At 45.2% G+C, this 19,275-nt stretch overlaps 1 protein-coding gene across 4 annotated transcripts in view; it reads right to left on the reverse strand.

Annotated features, from left to right (window-relative positions):
• LOC133973714 (neurexin-3b) overlaps nucleotides 1–19,275 on the reverse strand; it is a 271,954-nt gene continuing 252,679 nt past the window's right edge. For 3 of the 4 annotated variants that reach the window (XM_062411736.1, XM_062411733.1, XM_062411735.1), the window contains 2 exons: nucleotides 12,313–12,391; nucleotides 1–2,881 (listed from right to left, as the gene is read on the reverse strand). In XM_062411736.1, coding sequence (XP_062267720.1) covers nucleotides 1,899–2,881; nucleotides 12,313–12,391 — 1,062 coding nt within the window. In that variant the 3' untranslated portion in view covers nucleotides 1–1,898. The remainder of the gene's footprint in view (nucleotides 2,882–12,312; nucleotides 12,392–19,275) is intronic. The other variant, XM_062411734.1, reaches the window with a different exon arrangement.

Consider the following 19,275-nt stretch of genomic DNA (forward strand, 5'->3'; position numbering starts at 1 on the left):
ACAACATTTTTTTTATTTCGGGGAATCGTTTGGAGTCAAAGGAGCATAAGACAATAATAAATAACTGGTCCAAATGTCAAGTACCAACACAAAAACTCAAAGTGAACACTGACTGATTTTGCTCGAAGATAAATGAGAACAAATAACTTCAGCAGTAAATAATGAAATTTAAAAAAAAACAACATATTGCCAGAGGGTAATGTCATAAAAATGAGACATAAAATCAAGCTACGTAATAACAGCAACAAAATTAATAATGCAAAATGACAAGTTGAGCAGACGAGAAAATTGACACAGCTTAAAAAAAAGGAAGAATAGAAACAAAAATAAACACCTGTTAAGTCAGTAAGGTGCTAGCAACAGATCCAAATCCATCATAATCTGTCTTTATTTTCTTGTTCTGATGTTTTTAAATTTCCAATAAAAAAATAAATCACATGATGAAAATAATTGGAGAATAAAGAGGAGTCCCTAATACAAGATCCGAGGGAGGTGTTTTCTGTTCGACTTGATGGTCAAAAATTCATGCGACTGAAGAGAAACACCATCCAGAGACTAGACGTCTAATCTAACAACATTTGCTCTGGCCTAAACAAATGTTCCTGTGCACATATTTTTTTTTTATCCCCAGGTGTTCCTGGCGAAAGAATAAAAATCATTTTTTGTCATGTTGCTACAGCAGAAAAATCAAATGGTCTGTCTGTACAAGAAGTGGGTTTAAAAAAACTGAACAGAATCTTGGATTTTCTGTACAATGTTGACCTGCAAAGCACAACGGCTATGATGTAATAAAATATGTAAACATATTTGCTGTTTTTGACACAGTCGTCTGTGACAACACATAGAATCACGCTTGTTCACACTGGAGTCTTTAGCCGGGACGTTTCTCTTTTTGTAAGATTGTAAAAAGTAAATCTCGGCGGTGGCAAATTGAGATAACGCAAATTTGTCAGAAAACTGGACCCGAACAAATGAAAAGAAAGAAAACGGGAAAAACCTATCAGAGATTTAAAATTCAGAGAAATAACAGTGTGCTATTTGTCTGGCGGTTCCACTTTCGCACGCTTGAACACCATCTTGTATTTGGATGCCATGCACAGCAGTCCAATCCTTAGCCGAGACGTGAGGGAGGGAGAGGGAAATATTGAGATACATGACTGTATCACATCCTGCTGAGCGGTCACTGAGCACTGCCTAGCCAGCCCTGACTGCACAACATCCTCCCAAACAAACACAGACCCAAACTCAATCGCTAAATAAATTACAAACAAATAAATAAAAAACAAACCAAAGAAACACAAAGAAATAAAAAGACAGCTTTAAGTACATATACTTTACCTCATATCGCATCCATGACAGCTACATTAAATGAAACCATTTGTAATGTGAAATCACGTTTTGACTTCCAACTCTCCCGACAATCATTGTTTCTTGAGGTCCCTCACTTACACAGATGCCAGCACCACGTCACATACACCTCACATGCATGCTCAGAATGGCTGAAATGACAGTGATCGTATTTTACAGGGTTACAATGGACAAGGTTGTCAGATCTCCCAGGGTCACACACCTCTTCCGACTGTCACTTGGGGTCGTGTGGATGTTAAAGAGTGATACTTATTCACACTGCCAAATGTCTGCAGCAGGGACTCCTTTTGAAAGGTCTGTGTTGAGTCCCGGTGAAGTTGTACTGCATTGTCTCTCCCTAATGCTTACAATAGTAAGTGTGCTTCCAGAAGCCAAAGTTCTTTAGTAAATGTTTCAGTGACTCAGCAAGTCTTGAGTTCTCAGGAGATTTGTCATCCTTTTTAAATCACAGTTGCCAATATGGTACTGTCAAAATGTTTATAACTTTGTTCCAAACAGTTATTTTCATGTTTTGGGAAATGACTGGATTTCTATACATAATATTCCTTGTCCTTGTCTTTCGGTCTCTTGCTACTGGCGCTGCCTTTGGCGCTGGCGCTGGGTGCTTTATCCTTCACCACAGCGCCATTGGTTTGCGCCGAGTTGCTGATGTAGTTGCGCGTCTCATCCACCTGGTAGGAACCCTCGTCCCTGTTCCTGTACTTGTACATGGCGTAGAGGAGGATGAGGATGCAGAGGGCAGCGGCTGAGACAATGCCCACCACCATGCCTGTGGTACTGCTGGATTCTCGGATCACCTCGGAAGCCCCCGGGGGCACCCCCCGCACCACGCCGGGCACTGTCGGCAAGGCTGCGGGCACCGTGCGCAGCATGGGCGAGGTGATGAAGGGACCCCGCGGCTTCGTGCCGTCCCCATCAAAGGATGTGGGCAGGGGCAGCAGGACTATGTCCGGCTGCAGGGGTTTTACCTCGCGGTTGTTCATTTTCCCAGCAGGCAGCTTGGGTGGCGTGTCCGAGGGGACCGCCGCCGGTGGTGTGCCCCGGAGGTCGGGTAGAGGCGAGGTGGGTATAGTCCTACCTGCCTCAGAGGCTTTGCTAGGCCTCAAGTCCTTGGCCTCCCACTTGGGTGCGAGGGCTTTGTAGCCACCTTCATAGGCCGATGTGGTCAAGATCTTATCTGTTACCAGGGAGAAGGTGGTGTAAAAATCTTCATCGTCAGTCGGGGGCAGGCTAGAGTCGAAAGCTTCGCCAGAGCCAAACCCCGAAATCACCATTCCATCATCATCATCATCATCATCATCACCATCATCACCATCATCACAATCATCGCTGCCTCGGTCCGACAAGCAAGGTACCCCCGCCTCAGTGGCCATGGCCAAGGATTCTTTGGTGGTCTCAATAATGGTGAGGACGGGGTGGAGGGTTGGGGGGAGGGGGATGAAAGGAGAACGGGTGGATACAGAAGGGATGTCTATGGGGTCCTCGACTAGCACGGGGATGACTAGCTCCCCTCCTGGAAAGCAAAACAGAGAAACAGACACAAGTCAGAAGGTTGGAAAATCTTTTCTCGAAACAAAACAAGAAGCAAACACCAAAAGAACCGAACAAAGTAAAAAAGCAAAGCTCAACAAAGGGAAGAAAAAACGTAACTGAAGATAAACAAAGAAAGAAAAGAACAGAACAGAAAATATTGTACCAGTGCAAAAACAATGGAACCAAACAAGACCCAAACTGAAAGAAAACAACAGCCATACATAAAGAATACATTGCATCAAAAGGCTTTGAGGGATGCACAAGGGTGAGCCACAGTAAACCGACTCCTCACACGTATCCTACATCTGCTCACGTTACAGAGCTACATCTGAACTGCACTATCAACCTGTTCTATGTGCTGCATGTCGGTGCTCATCAAAAAGTCTGTATGTCACAAAGTTTTATATATATTTAGTTCCATCTGCCAACGGCTACATATTCCTCCGCGTTAACTGATGTTAAGGCTTTTAAGAGGCTTGTTTCTCTGGTCTTAACGTGTAAATCCCTTTTTCACTCGAGTCAAACACTTTGAGCTCCAAAAGATGTGCTCTGTGGACAAGCAGACGCAGAGGCTATTAGCATTTGTTTGCAATTCAAGTGCAAGCCAGTGGGCCTGAAAGGGAGTTAACTAAGTCTGAAATGAGTGTTTGTAAGGTGTTTTCATAAAGCTGCTCAGAGAGGCGCTTTCTAACCCCACTGACCTACATCAGCGAACAAACACCGACCGCTCCTGCATCATAAAGCCGAGGAACGAAGGGATGTTTATGGACTGGAGCTGCTCCAGAGTCCAAAGAAACATGAATTTGAGCCTCCAAAAAAACCTGACTGACACTTTTGAAGACATTGCATCGTCCAGCGCATGTGACACGAACACTGCATCCATTTGTCTTTATTCACATATGTTCATTGACTTTGCATGTGAACATATTGCACGAAACGATGTTGCGCTTGGTGTGAAGAAATCCTTAATCTAACTGAGGGCCCCTGATCTAAATCTCCACCATTAAAAAGTCACCACTAACCAGTCGGCTCCCCTACTTGCCCTAGCCTCGTGCCTTTTGACCCCTACAGTTACCACAATGGCACAAAGGCACCGGGCAGTTCAGTGACACCTGAATGTTTGCGGGTTTGTTTGATGGCAGAATCTCATTTGTAAGATGTTTAATTACAGTACTGTTCATCAGAGAGTCTGACGAACCCAAATTAATTTCTACAATTACACTCTACAATTAATGATGAATCCATATTGGAACACTTGATACCAGCTCATGATTTTCTGGCTAAAGCTGTCGCTGGAGCACCACAAACATTTTGAAACATTCAGATGTCGACTGAAGCTGCGTCTCCTCTTGCCAAAAGTGGCTTGTGTGTACAGCGCAGAGGTTCACAAACAGGGCACTATAAAGAGATGCAAACCTTTTTTCCAACAGTAAAGACAAAAAGAACACAACAGAAAAAAACGAAGGGAACCGAAAATCATAAGTAAGGCATTGCAAAAGTTCAGAGTTAGAGCAAACATCGTAAAAACATTCACAAAGTAAAGCCACAGATAGAGCTATCCAGAAAGGGATTAGTAATAGGTAAGTAGAAAAAACAGGTAAAATCAAAGTCAGCTCGGAAAATCATAAAAAGCCTACGAAAGAAAAAAGGACAGTTTTCAAAAGGAAGAAAGCATACCATCAGTTTTGTCAACTTACATCAACAAATTGCCCGCATGATTTTGGCAGGAAGAAAACAAATTTACAAAAGAAAGTTGTGTAAGAATGCCTTTGGACAGGTTAGGTTAGTTTCGTCTTTAACAGTTTCTGATTAAGTAGTATATATTTCTCTTTTGAGACAGGATGGTACAGGGAGGCAACAACACATACATCCACACATCATGACATGAAAAATAATCCTCACCATTGCGTTCAGGATATCTCTTTTTTGTTCTTTAAATAATCATTTAGCTTTGTATAAAAAAGAAAACTGTTTATCTATAACTCTTCCTTCGATAGATTATTCTCTCCATAAATATCTACAGCCGGATCAGATTACTTTTTTTTTTCTTTTTTCTTTTATCTCTGTCGACTTTTAACACGTTCATCGGTAATGGACAAACGGATGACTGTACATATCTTAGAATCTCTACGTAAAGGGTTCGGGAGCTGGGAGTGTGAGACGGGGTGGGACCTATGAACAGACTAGGGAGGAAATGACATAGATGGGGGTGAACGTGTACATCAGTTGCCATGTCCATGTAAAGGCGGCACGAAGCGGTCGGGCGGCATTAGAGCTTTTGGCTGTAAGGAAGGGATGGGGATATACAAACAATGAGCATATACATGCCCATCTACAAAAGAGAACAGCACTCTCAACAATGACAGTTTTACAGACCCTAAGCTGCAACTTCTTTGCCATGCAGAAAAATTAGTCGACTCATTAATTGATTAAATCCAAATTCAATCAGCGGTAAAGCTATTCAATAACAGGAGAATATTAGAGATCAGCATAGAAACAGTTTTTCCACTTTGAAGGCAGCTGCTCTCTTTTCTCTATGAGGACTTGAATTTGAAAGCCAATCTCCGAAACCTTCTGTCGCTGTTATTAAGAGCGTTTAGTTCATAGAGAAAAGAGGAAGCTTCATTCGAATAAGGGAAAAATAAAAATTATCAAAACATTGGAAAAATAGTGATTCTTAGCAAATTAGCAGATTCAAATTTGAACATTTTCAGAAAAGAAACATAGAATTAAACATATATGTGTGTTGACATATATGTACAAAGGAGACAAAACAAAAACTAAAAACAAGCTGGCAAGCAAGAAAGAAAGGCATTAAATTTCTCACACTATCAAAGATGAACAACCAGAAAGCACACACTGAGGCAGACAAAGAGAGGGGGGACAGTTTAAAGGCAAAGTGTCACCACCTTCACTTAACTAATAATAAGCTGCTTATTATTAGTTACTTCAATACATTTCTCTTGTTAGTATTTTTCAAAACACGGGACAGGGCGTGCAATCTGGATGTACGTCAGAGAGAGAGAGGTAAATCAGACAAGGTTTTATTTTGGATTTTAGTTTCACTATAAGAAGTTGGGCAATGCATGCTTAAGTAAGTTGCATTTAGGGAGAGTAATATACAGTAACAATACAGCAAGCCAGGGGTCAGAGGGGGGGGGGGGGGGGGGGCTTTAGAAGGGGTCAAAGGTCAGTGTAAGGTCACTGCCATCAAAGGGCTGTGGGATAATATATCAGTCAAAGAAACCATTCATCAGCAGTTAAAAGGGGGGGACAAGGTGCACCATGGGTGATATACAACCAATATTAAATGGTATTTAGCCCCACCACATTCGCTACTTAATCAAGAGAGGGGGAGTAAAGTGAGAATTAATGAGCCTCATTTTATGCAATGTTTAGATGCTCTGTGTTCTGCGCATTAACCAACAGCCTTTGTTTGACAGATAACCACTGTGCTGGGAGCGAGTTCCACAAGAGGGCGCAGGGGGGGGGCTTTTATCCGTGCCTCCGGTGAGTCTAAGGAGATGTGAGAGGCACATTTGTCTTCGGGCGTCAGGTGTTTGGATTCCTCCTCTGCAGGCTGGTTTACAGAAAACCTCATTCATTTGGCAAAAACTGGGCCCATGAGTCAAGCCCTTATTGGAAATATGGCATGTGTCGGGCTGCGTGTTATCAACCGACGTCTTTAATGTGAATCTCCCCGACTGTCCGACCGCGCTCCGGAGATCAGAGTAATGTCTGACGTGATAACAGGAGCTGCTTTTCACCGAGCGGACCGGGTGTTTCATCTTCGCTATGACTAACATCTAATGCTCGCGTTGCACGGCTCTGATAACGTTCCAGCTACAGAACTCCTTGCCTTGTTAAATACACAAAGGCAGCACAGCATACGCGATTTCACCGAGGCTTTATTTAGCCAACTCTGCCCTTGTTGTCTCGGCCTTGTTTGCAACCTTTCGCTCCATTCTCGGCTAACAGCTTTCGGCGACTGTTAGCTTTGCGCTGTATCAACAAAACACTCAGTTGTGAGGCAAAAGCCACTGCAGTTGAGGGTCTCCATTAAAGTCAGTGCAGAGGACCTTGATGTTTTGGTAAACACTTTAATCCTACGTAAGCTCTTGCACAAGCATTGCACATCTTCCTGCGTTTCTGAGGCAGACAAACACTGGGGTTTCTAATGGGTTTGCTTAACCAGATTGCATTTGTTTTTCCAACATTGTCAAGATGGAAAGGGATTTTATTCTAAGCCACTGCCTCCCTGGCAAATAATCCTCCACTATGCTAGACCTACAGCCAGTTACACCCTTTGCTTTCTTTTTTAGGCAAGAGTGTTTTTTTTTTGTTGTGCCTTCTAGTCTTTGCTTCAATAAGCATAACTCATCTAGAAAACCGAGAGTATGAAAGAAACTGAATTTTACAGCCAATGCTCTTTTACATCCCATGATGTAAGAAAGACATTATCTGCTTCATGTCCGTGTTGGCTTTTGAAGTGGAATTGAAGGGAATACAGTTTCTACTAAACGGCTGATTGGTCAAATACCTCAGCAACTTAGAGGCTACGATTGCAGAAGTCCCAGAACAGCACTTCTCTTCACTCCCCCCCCCCCCCTGTCTTTTCTCTCTTCCCTCTCCTGGCCTGATCCCCGTGTCCATCCAGCGTTTGCTGAGGCTTCCGAATGGAGATGAATCCCCGACGGTGTGTCAGGGATTTGACGGCGCCACACCACAAAAGCGGGAAGCCTGTGCACAGGCACCAGCCGCGGATGAAGTGAGTCAATGAGATTTCAACGCTGCAAATTGTGGGTGAGTCAGTGGTTTGAGGCCCTGAAATCCTATTGTGGCTGCTTGTATTGTGCCAGGAGACCTGCTGTAGCAGATCCATTCAACTCTACCCACTACAGGTAGGGAGCTGATTACCAAGGAGCCAGCAACACGCAGATGCTCACTGTCGACACAGTTGAAGGGACATGCCAGGGATTATATTGGTGCGCTCGGCAAAGGCCGAGCATTCTAGAAACATGCACCTTAAAAAGCCGAGCACTTCACCCTGCCATTAAATTATCCTATCTTGCCTGAGCACACAACTGCCAACAGAGGAGAATTTCTCACTGATGGGCAGCATCCTGTCCCACTCCAGGGAGCAAAGAGGTCTTTCCTGTGAGGACACATAAACCACCTCTGGCTGGGAGAAGAGCCCTCTTTCCCGGGGTGCCCTGGAGCCACAGTGCATGGCAGATAGCTCCTAATCCGTCATCATGTGGCTGGGGCCAGTCTGGCGTATGAAATTGGCATCTCCGGCAGGCGTGGCGACTTGCCCCTGTCAGCTGGTCGATTTGCTGTACGGCCATTAGGCTGCACCTCTGCATTCAGTCGACATGTGTCAGCTGAATAACCTTTAAACTGATCTGAGGCCTGTGCTGAACTGACAGCTGGCCCAATGGGGCTTGACGGAAGTCATCGCTAAAGCCACAAGGAAACTCAGTGATCCATTCCAAAACTTTATTCTCCAGCCTACACGTGGCTTTTCAATGAAGAAGTCCCACAACATCCCATCCCTGCTCATCGACTAAAATGGATTTGAGCTTCTGACACTCGTCTTATCCACCAAGGCCAATAAGATGAGGTGACACCTGTACATATGTTTCAGATCATCGAAGGATGTTGAGGTCACATGCAATCATGGAACAATCTATGACCATGACAAGTGCAACAGTTAAACCTGTTTGGTTTGTTTTCTCGACAGCAATGACAGAGTTGGTCGTTTGTTCAATCCCACTGAAACCTCCCACCTGTGTGTTTGTGCTCAGTAGCAATGCAGGAAGTGGTCTGACATTTTCTTTATCGATGACAACAACCGTGGGCAGTTTGTAATGGAGCCCCTTTCCAAGTGTGGGTAATAACAGTAATGGCTCCATTTCATTTATGTGTTTTAAGTCTTAGGGATTGTGCAGAGCGTCCCTCTAACACAATTTACTGGCACCACAATAGTAAGTGGGACAAAGTCGTCAATAATGTTATTAATAATGTCTGTGTGTCTACGGGTCGACATGTGCTCTCTCAGGCTGCCTCTGTGCATTTTGGGCATTGGTTCGTCCTATTTCACGTTTGTACGTGTGCTTGTTCTGAACTTTAAACTAATTATTCTTATTCTGATTGGTACTTGTGGATTTATAAAAATCATTTGCATCAATTACAGCAACATAATTACAAATCAATCGCAAAATGTCTCTGATTACATGGTAATGACAAGCTGCATCACTGTTAATCACCGTTAAATTAAATCAGAAATCGACTTGGTATTTGCTGTTCTCCCCTAAATCTCTAACTGTTTCATCGCTGATTTCCAGGTCATAGTTTGAGTCGTCGGTGCGTTTCTGTGTTTAGTTCGTTCTTATTCAGAGGATCGAACCACGAGTCACTGCGCGCTCTTTATTTGCTCTCTTGTGGAACTCACGTGGGATTAAGGGAGAAGGTAAGGTTTAACAGTTTTATCAAACATACAGACGACACAACCACGAGACGACCACGTACACAGGACAAGAAAGGCAGACGGAGCACAGACAGAGACAGCAGGCACAAAGACAAAGACGCCTCCGAGAGAGGAGGAGCTGCCGCGGGGCTACGGTGGCGGCGCAGGACCGCCATCGTAGGCGCGGACACACAACGACACGTAGTAAAAGCCAGCTGGGGGTTAGCCTGACACTTATGGGTGGAGAAGAAGAAGCACACAAAATGGATGCCAATCATATCCGTGCAGAAGCAGGGGGTTGGGGGGAGAGGACACTTAGTTAGTCTATAGCTACGGTACAGTCCAGTACACTGTGCATGCCACAAATGCCTTCTACTTGGAGCAACAGATAGAATAGAAAAACAGATATACTTTGTGGCAATAAAAGTCTTTTTTATGCCATCTGCATTCAAACAGACATGTATATGCAGAAAGGCTAAAAGAAAGGAGGTGGGTGAGTCGGGATGGAGGGAGGAGGAAGGGGGGGGGTTAACGCTCGGGAGGGGGAGACAGGGAGTCATTCTTTCACACACAACTTTCTTGAGACAGAATGGGGTTGCCTGCACAAGGCCAAAAAAAGGGTGGATGGCAAGAAAAGATTTTGTTGCCGTTCATTTCCCTATGTTGTATCGAAAAATGGGGGGAGGATGTTTCTTTAGAAGCCATGTGGCACAAAAGAATATAAATAAACACAAACTTGGATGAGGAGGAGAACTTTGAATTTTTTCCAACCACCAAAAGTTCATGCGGCACAAGATGAGGCAAAAAACGGGAGGAGCGGCTCTATCCTTGCTTGGATGATGGACGACGGATGATGATGAGGAGGACAATAAAAACTAAAACAACCACAACAAAACTTGAAAATAAAAAATCACCCCCCACTCAAAACCCTTCAAACCCGCCCCGGCCCCCAAACGTTTAGCAAAATTAAATAAAAAGCCCAAATCGTAAGCGACCCAGCAGTTGGGTCCAAAATCGATACAGAGGAGAGATGTTCACATGTGCATCACAGGAGAAAAGAAAAGAAAAAACAAAATGCCACAGAAATGAAACCAACACCATGTCATGCAACTGTCCATACAACTGGAAGCGGGGCAAGGAATGAGGGAATGAATTTCTGTGTCCACATGGTGAAATGTACAGTATGTATGAGTGTGTATGACTACATATGTTGCCACTATATGAGGGGAGGGTACCATGTTCGCTGGGCGAAACAAAACTTCTTGCACTACAGCTCCACTTTTGAGAACACTTGGGTTTGAGCTTTTAAACAGTCGGGACACGTAAAGACAAAACACACGAGCTGTGATAAATTTGTCCATTCAATTTCTGTAATCTCTGACTTCAAGAAGCAACTCATGCTCCCAGATAAAGCACCTAAATACAGGGACGAGGCCGCCGGCAAAATGGGTTTCTCCTCGCGGCAAAGAAGCCGCGAGCAGAGGGCCCCGACTGTGTGGTCATATTTTCAAGGAAACAAACGCTCTGACAGTGTGATAAGGACTCAAAGTAAATGAGTTCCTCTCACTGATTGGAGGAAAATTGTTTAATTACGAGCCGAGTATCTACGAAGTTACACGGAAAAGACCTCATTTCGAAGATACATAAATAAGCGCTCGATTATCTGTTATGTTCCCTAAGCACGCGTACCTAAGTGAAAGTGAAGGGCAACGCATTGTTCTTACTTCTTTTTACTTCCCTGAAAAGAGGCCATATGCTTGGTCCAGCGCTGAGCCATATTTTGCCAGATTAACACAGCGTCAATTAGTCTGCTGTGATGGCATTTTGAAGGACAGCGGAGCAATCAAATAGGTTTTAATGATTTCCAGAGCGCCTTAGGGGAGATGCTTCTCACATACAGGACCAGTTTCAGCGTAGCCCTCACTCCTGGTTAACTCCATTAGAATCCATGCCCACTCCTCCTGGGTGGAGGCGTGATTGACAGCTGCTCGTTCACAAGCCGTCCAAACCCAAGTTGCCTCAAAACATCCACTCCTTTTTTAAATCTGCGGTTTAATTTACAGCTCTGTTCATATTTCCAAACTCCACCGAGTGGATGTCCTATCACTTTGATTTAATCCCAAAGTGAAGTGTGTGTGTATGTGTGAGTGTTTGTGTATGTGTAGAGGGAGGAGGGAAGAGAGACGATGCGCACAGAAATTCGAGGATATCTGTTCTCTATTAGAATGTTTCAGGTAAGGCAAGCCTCCCACGAAGGAAACAGAGGTACAAACAAGAGAAGAAGAAGAAGAGGGGAGGAAGAGGCTCTGTTGCAGTTAGTCTGCTACATATCACAGTATCTATGCTGGAAGCATCTTTGTTCTCGAAAGAATCTCAAAATGTATCCTCTGTCAAGAGAGACGCACACACACGCACAGCAAGAGGGAAATCAACCATGTACAGAGCAGATACATTTTGAAGCATCAGTGTGGGCGACATGCGGATTGATACTAATTTCGTACTTTATTGAGTAAAGTTTTCCTCTCCACCGAATGCTGAGAGGACAAAATTAGTATCAATGCTGCGTCATGTCTGCAACCAGTGGCCCCATAGCTAAGTGTAACTTGATTCACAGACGAAAGGTGTTTTAAGCTTTACAGTGTCTGACGATTAGATGTGTGCATTTACTTATTTACAGCTAAAGTTGTGACTTCGGGCATGCTAAGCATATAGACACTCAATTCTTACTCTGAAGAGTTCCTTAAGCTTTAGAATTACAGTGAGAACCCTTCGCACTAGTGTTTATTACTTATTACTTTTGGGCTTTTTTTTTTTTTAAGTTACACTTGAAGCTCCCATGGGACATGATGCTAAGAGGAGACTCTCCTCGGTAGCAAATCAAAGAAAGAGAAGGAGAAAAAGACCAGGTTCAGAGCAAGCACAACTCGACACACCCATCCCACCTGCATGTCCGGAGTCACACTCCTCCAGGTCCTCGTCGTCGCTGGAGCACTCCGCTGACGAAACAATGTCATCTGTCGTCTGCAGAGAAAGAGACACATCCACACACACACACACACACACAAACACACACATCCACACACAGGGAAATGGGGTTAGGGCCTGGGCAGTATAGTCAGTACCCAGCCGCTCCAGTCAAGGATATCTCGGCACACACAGACCTCTCCGCCTGTCCTTCGGCTTCCATATATCACTTGGAGTCAATCATATTTCACAGTGTTTATCATTCTTCACTTTATGTGCTTTCCACCTCCACAGATAATTGTTTTCCTTCACCCTCCGCACTCTGCCTCCGGTAATTTATCGGCCCTCTCCTCCTCCGTCGTCCACAATCAATGGCCCCACCAAGCCCTCGCAGATCAACACCGTCCCGGCTTCTGATTTGTGCTAAAGGGTGCGGAGGGAGGGTGGGATGGGGCGGCAGACTTGCTAGCTACAGCCGAACCGGCGATGGATTATCTGCACCCTCCAGTTCCCACTATTCTGATTTATCCGACCCCCAACCCCCCCCTTTCCCCCTTTCTTCGGGTCGACCCATGGAGGACAGAAGGTGGTGGGGGTGGGGGGGGGGGGGTCGTATTTCAGCAGGGGCGGCCGGGCAGCCGGCGTTTATTAGAATGAATCAGCGGGGCGATAAAATAAGCCCTGTCAGCGAGCAGGGTTATGAAATCAGAGTGCTGATTGAGTTTTCCAGTCCTGGCCGAGGGTGTGGGGCTCTAAATATCATTGAGTTTGACAGACTAATGAAACGCGCCCCCGTGCTTGTGCTGCTGCTTTCAACAGGGCCCAGAGAAAGCTGTCCACCAATACTGATTGTGCGCACACAAACACACACACACACACACACTTGCTGATGTTCATTATCACGAATCGTCACAGTGAAAGTTGATTTTCCAAAGCATCCTCCTCATGTGTCCTATGACTGAGCACGATGAGCTGTGGTCCATTCGGCATCAGAACATGTCATGTGTAAATGTGCGATGGTTCTGGCGTCTGTAATGCAGCACATTATGTACTGTACTCCAGCATGAGGAGGCAAAAACCGAGCAGGAGGGGAGGCTGTGAACTAAATTGCTGTAAAATACAGCCCCTTGGTGAAAATGACATTATTTATTGAAGCCACATTACGGGCGTAAAAGTCTTGGTTATTGCTGAAAGAGGGTTATTGCTTGTTACTATGATAGCCGCGAATGTGGGAGGCAGGGACACAGAGAGAAAGAGAGAGATGAGAAGCCCAAAGCCAGCCGTCTGTTCCAGCAATTCCGTGGTGACACCATCGCGCCATAACCCAGGACTGGAACCGCCGCCTTTCTCTGCAGCTGATGCCGACTTCATCTCGACACAAAGGAAAGGTTTTCACTGCGGCGGATTCACAAAGCCTCACACACTGATCTACATGTGTACGTCTCTCATTATCTGCGTTGCCCGGTTCCTTTGCTTTACATTAAGGCTGCAACAACACAAGGTTACGCTAAGTACGAGGAGAGCGATATCAAAATGCATCTTCTTCTCCCATCTAAGGGGCACTGTGATGAATTTACAATTTCATTTATTTCTTATGCATAAAGAAATTAAAATCACATGAATAAAACATGAATTGCTGTAATGAGCCGTGTATATTTTGTAGAGGAGATCTTTGCTCATGTCGAATCAGACACTAAAAATGAGCTTCTTTTTTTAACACGTATTCCCTTTGCGGTGCTGTTTGAGAGGAGGAAACACTTTTCATCACCAGACTGTCAGTCTTACTAAATTTCCAGATGCTCGCGGCATCACTGCAGCAATTTGCGATTATGAGAACTTTTATTGGGGTAGTTGTCGCTGAGCTACACAACCTCATCCAATGAGTTCAGACACTTCTCAATCAACACCCATCGTTCTCCACGTGTTATCCTGGAGCTGTAAATGAACGCACCCACTGGTATACTTGTTATATAAAAGGGAGGAGAAACACGACAGTGCAACATGGCAGACTCCGTGGGAGAGGACTCACTTCCTAACACTAAACTCACAAGTATGCGTCGCATTAGCATTGTACGGTGGACGCTTGGCTAACGTCTGCATTTTGGGCCCAATTGGCTGGTGCTTGCGTTGCTTACAAGTCGATGCAATGCAACAGAACCACGATGCAGTTCGGCAAAGCATGACGTCACTCCATTCAAAGTGAATGGGAAGCTTTTCGGTTGAACCCTCCAACGCATGTGTGTGACTCCTGTACAGGATCATTCAAAGGTAACTGGAAAAACAGTGACTCATAGATATATTTGATTACACACTATTAAAAACATAATTAAGAATATTATAGGCCATTTTAGCCAATCCATGACCCTAAGAGCCTTAACCCACTTTGCCTTTTTTTTTCTCGTCTGGTGTACCCACATTCCAATCTTCCCATCTGAAAAACAGTTTTAATAATTGTATGAGGGGGACAACACTCTAAGGAGGTCAAAGGTGCATCTGGCTAATCAATCAGCCCTGCATGTTTGACATGAGATAAGCCTGAAATGTTTATAATCTCTGAGCTCTCCTGAATTGTTGTTGCACCGAGGCCACAGCCGCAGAGCTCCTGCAACGAGCGTCATCAAACATTTCATCTCGGAACCCTCCACATTAAAAGGAAGAGCTCAGCTCGGGTATTTGTAAAGGTTGCATTTTAATGGTAGAAGGACACCCTCCTTTCAATATATCCACTTTATCATTTCATTGACAATCATCTACAGCCTCGTAGTGAGAGGCCCGCTCTCATCTCAAGCAACTTTGATTCCACTCAGAGAAATTGAAGAGGGCTTTCTGAAGTGTGATGTTTGACATTCGGAGATTCACAAGACGCGCGCCTGATTCATGTTCATACACACACAACGCGTCTCTGCGCCCTCACGATGCTTTCGACCGGAGTGCTTCTCACGAGGGGGCTTAGGGTGCTGTTTCTCCGCATTTGGGCTAACGCAGAAGCAATGAAGTGACTAGCAGAGCTCACAGTCGACCAGGGACGTCGATAATAACATATGGCAGGAGGCTAGATGTTGTAAATGCAAAGGGAGCCCATGGAGGCGGAAAAGGCATCGGCCGCATTTGTGCAGTGATGGGAGCCTGCAGCGGGGTATAGCATAATGATGCGGTTGGCCAGCGGGACTACAAAAACTGATTTCACAGCTGGGGAAATCCAATTCTCTGTCTAAATCTCCATAACATAGAGGGGTATATATTTTGGCAGCAAAGTGATTTCTTCTTCAGTGTAATTATTCTCAACAAACATTCCCGTCGTCATTTTTAAGAGAGTCTGGGTGGCGGGATTTACCGGCCGGGTTTGTTGTGTGTGCCTGTGTGTGTGTGTTAGTCAGAGGTTTTGATATGTGGTCATGTGTGTGACGAATGTGCATCACACACAATGATTACATGACTTGAAAACTCACAGGCTATGTGCCTCATGCCTGATTATCCCATCCAAGAGATGCTCAAAATTCCTGCCTCCACAAACAAACAGCACGACCAGATCAATGGCCAGGCTTCATTAAAACGGCGTTTACTTCTGACCACTTCGGCCCATCAACTGAAAGGATCGATACAGATAGACAGCCTCCTTGAGAGACAAGTTTCAAAAACATACCGCTTGTTCGCCTTTTCGCCACTGACGGCCTCGGCAGGGAGAGAAAGGTCCAAGGATGCCAGGGCCGCCTCCGTCTCGGCAAAGGTTTTTCTCTCTGGCGTTTAATCAGGAGAGTCTGTGCTGACGACCGATCAGACAGCAGCAACACAGAATGGCGAAGCTGCAATTATCTCCACACGTGAACGAATGGTTCACATCACTGCTTGGTCCTGACATCATTGAGAAGAGGCGGCAGGACTGATTAACAATAAACTGGAAAGAAGTTCCACCAGTACTTATACCCTGTTTTTGTACTTCTACTTGAGTAAAGAATGTGTGGACTTTTGCCGCCTCTGTTCCTCGGAGTCTGACTGAGACAAATCAAGTGTTTATCTCACAAAATTACAGTTTGGTTAGCAGGACATTCTTTGTGTCGTCCTCCCTCCACCACAACTCTTTTAGAGGAAACACTGTCTTGTTTATTAGTTTATCAGCAGCAGCAGCACAGGCTGCCACACTCTGCTGCATCAAGCCGATAAAGGCACCCGCATTTAGACAGATATCTTCCTCAGCCGAATGGAATCCACCAGTCGGAACAGCCGAGCCACAGCAGAGCCCACCGGACTCAAGCAGGACATTTAGATATATTATAAAACTTATAATATATAATATAATTATAAAACCAAGGCTGAGGTAGAAATAAGTATTGATTGTTTTTGTCAAGACTACTGGACGGATCAGCATGAAGCTTTGTAGAAGGTTGTGGGTCATGAAAGAACCGAGTAAACTGAGGTTTGGATCTGGATCAAGAATTGTTTTCACTCTCTTCAACATAGATAATAAATCAGGGATCTTGATGAACAAAATCGGGCCTATTCCACAGAGCCCTGAGATACACTGGCAACCTGTCGTGTACCCTGCCTCTCGCCCAATGTCACTGGAATATGCTCCAGCTCCCAATGGGACCCATAAAAATGATTAGTGGTATAAATTATTGGAGGATGGAGGGACGGATGATTAGAGGACTGATATTTATGAGTGCAATTTGGTCCAAGTAGATCCAAATAAAGATCTGGGTCTAGAGAATTTACATGTGGTTTCATAAAGGGACAGCGGTACATATTCTACTAAATTAATAATGAGGACAATTTAATTGTATGCTGATGAACAGTGAATGCTTCAACTCGGAGTCAAACTTTTCAAATGCATGGTTGATAACAGGAGCAGCTGCTGCATTGACGGCTCTGGCTGAGGCTGAATATTCTGCCGAGCCTGACAGTGATTCGATCGGCCACATCAAAGCAACAGCTTGGGCTTGGCAGGCGAAAAAAGAAAAGACATAATGTACTCGACCACTGTCTCCCCCTCCCCTGGGTCACTGACAGCCATGTAAAGGCTAAGAAGCAGCCACGGACCCCCGGGTTACAAACATGACATGAAATATGAGCACCAACAGCGCTGCGTCTTCCAGAGGCGAGGGGGGGGGGGGGGGGGATCACATGCTTAAGTACAGTACAGCGTGTCACATCATCAGGGTGGGCACGGGAGGTTGGTCCTGAACACACCACGGTCTTATCATAACAAACAACCTTCACATATTTTTGTGGCCCGAGGGTGAAGGAAACACTGACGCCTGCTGAGACTAAGGGAAGAGACATGACATTATAGATCCACATTAGAGGCCCCGCTATCAGACCCAATTTGCTTTATTTACAACATCACAGTGCCCAATGGCTAGAGCTGCTCTCTCTTTCAAACTGATGGGAATAAACCTTAAACAAATCAATTTCCCTCGAGCGCCCCATCCTGGCACTCGGCTGCCATGGATGTCCGACGTGGCTGCCTGTTCGGAGATCAAAGTGACGACGTGCGGTTAAGGGCAAATCAAAGAAACACAATTCAAAGCAACCGCTTTCTCCCCGAGGTGCTCCCTGTTCACCTCGGAAATGTTTCTCACACGTTCGGACAGGGATTGTCGGGGCAGACCATTTTTCAGGTTGAGGAATGGTCCCCGTAAGTGACACAAATCAGAGGTCAGGCCGACTCCCACTCCCATCTCCGTTTCCCCTCCCTCGCCGTCTAGGGAACATCACACAGGCTAACTAGTTCCCACTACTCCACTCTGACGGGCCCTCGCACCAACATAAGATAGTCATCTCCAATGGCGGAAGCTTCAGCTTTCTATTGAAAGCTGTCTGATGTGCGCGTTATCATGTCTGATCTGGGCTTTGACAGGCCGACAAGGGAGAGGCTTGTATTACAAAAGGAATCAATGGCGCTAGGCCATATCCCTATCAATACGCTGCCACAACTCTTTTCACTCATGCTCCTCGCTCTGTGAAAGATAAGATGCTTCACCAGAAAAATAAAATATAGGGGTGGGGGTTGGATGGCAGGAAGCTCATGTTAAAAATAACACACAGAAGTGAGTCTAATAAAACATTTGATCTTGATGTTTAATTTCCAATGGTAATGGCAGTGTTCAAAGCTAACACAAGCAGTGCAAAGAGGCTGTTAACCTTCCCCTTCAATAAAGTGGGTAATTTACAATGAAATGAGCACTAGAATTAACTTGTAGGGCCTGAGCCACACGCTAAATGATTTCCAAGATCAAATATTGATATTTCAAATGAGCACCCTCGGTGGGCCTTTCTTAGTGGCCTGCTGTACTCAGCACTTTCTTTTCCCCTTCCCATGTTTATGGAGAAATTAGAAGAGGGCGGGAGGAGTGGGTGAGGAGAGCGAGAAGGAAAACAGCTGGAGAAGCGGGGAAAAAAACAAAATGCATTCAATTTGTTCACCATCACCGTGTGTTGGTTTCAGCAGAATGGGTTGTGTGCCAGTATTTCTCTTTTTCTCAAGGACCTGCCTTTGCACAGAGAGCAGTGAGGGTTGCTGGCTCACAGCAAACTCTAATTGCCCTGAGGCCATAGGCAGCCACTTTCAAACAGGGTCATTCATCTTCCCATGGAAAAGGAAATGGTCTTTGGCCCTGATCCTTAATCACCCCCCTGCTGCAGAGTACAAGGTCATCAGGGAAGCTCTGTGACAAACACACACTCACACCGTACATGTATGCACACACATAAAGAGGGAGCCGCCGCAAGATTGAGGGAGTTTATGGTACGAGAGGCAGGAAGCGAGGGATGGGGGGGAATTTCTGCTCTCTATGCAAGCCCATGACGTCCTCAGGTGAAATTGGAGCAGCGATTGCAGCTCTGAGTTATGGTTTGTGTTACCGTTTGCGGTTCTCCCTTCCAGAGGAAGTGAGGAATTTGTGGATGCGGTGGCGAAGCAGTGCTGAGAGCCGTGACAAGAG

This window comes from Platichthys flesus, chromosome 18, assembly GCF_949316205.1.
Source record: "Platichthys flesus chromosome 18, fPlaFle2.1, whole genome shotgun sequence".
Lineage (NCBI taxonomy): Eukaryota > Metazoa > Chordata > Actinopteri > Pleuronectiformes > Pleuronectidae > Platichthys > Platichthys flesus.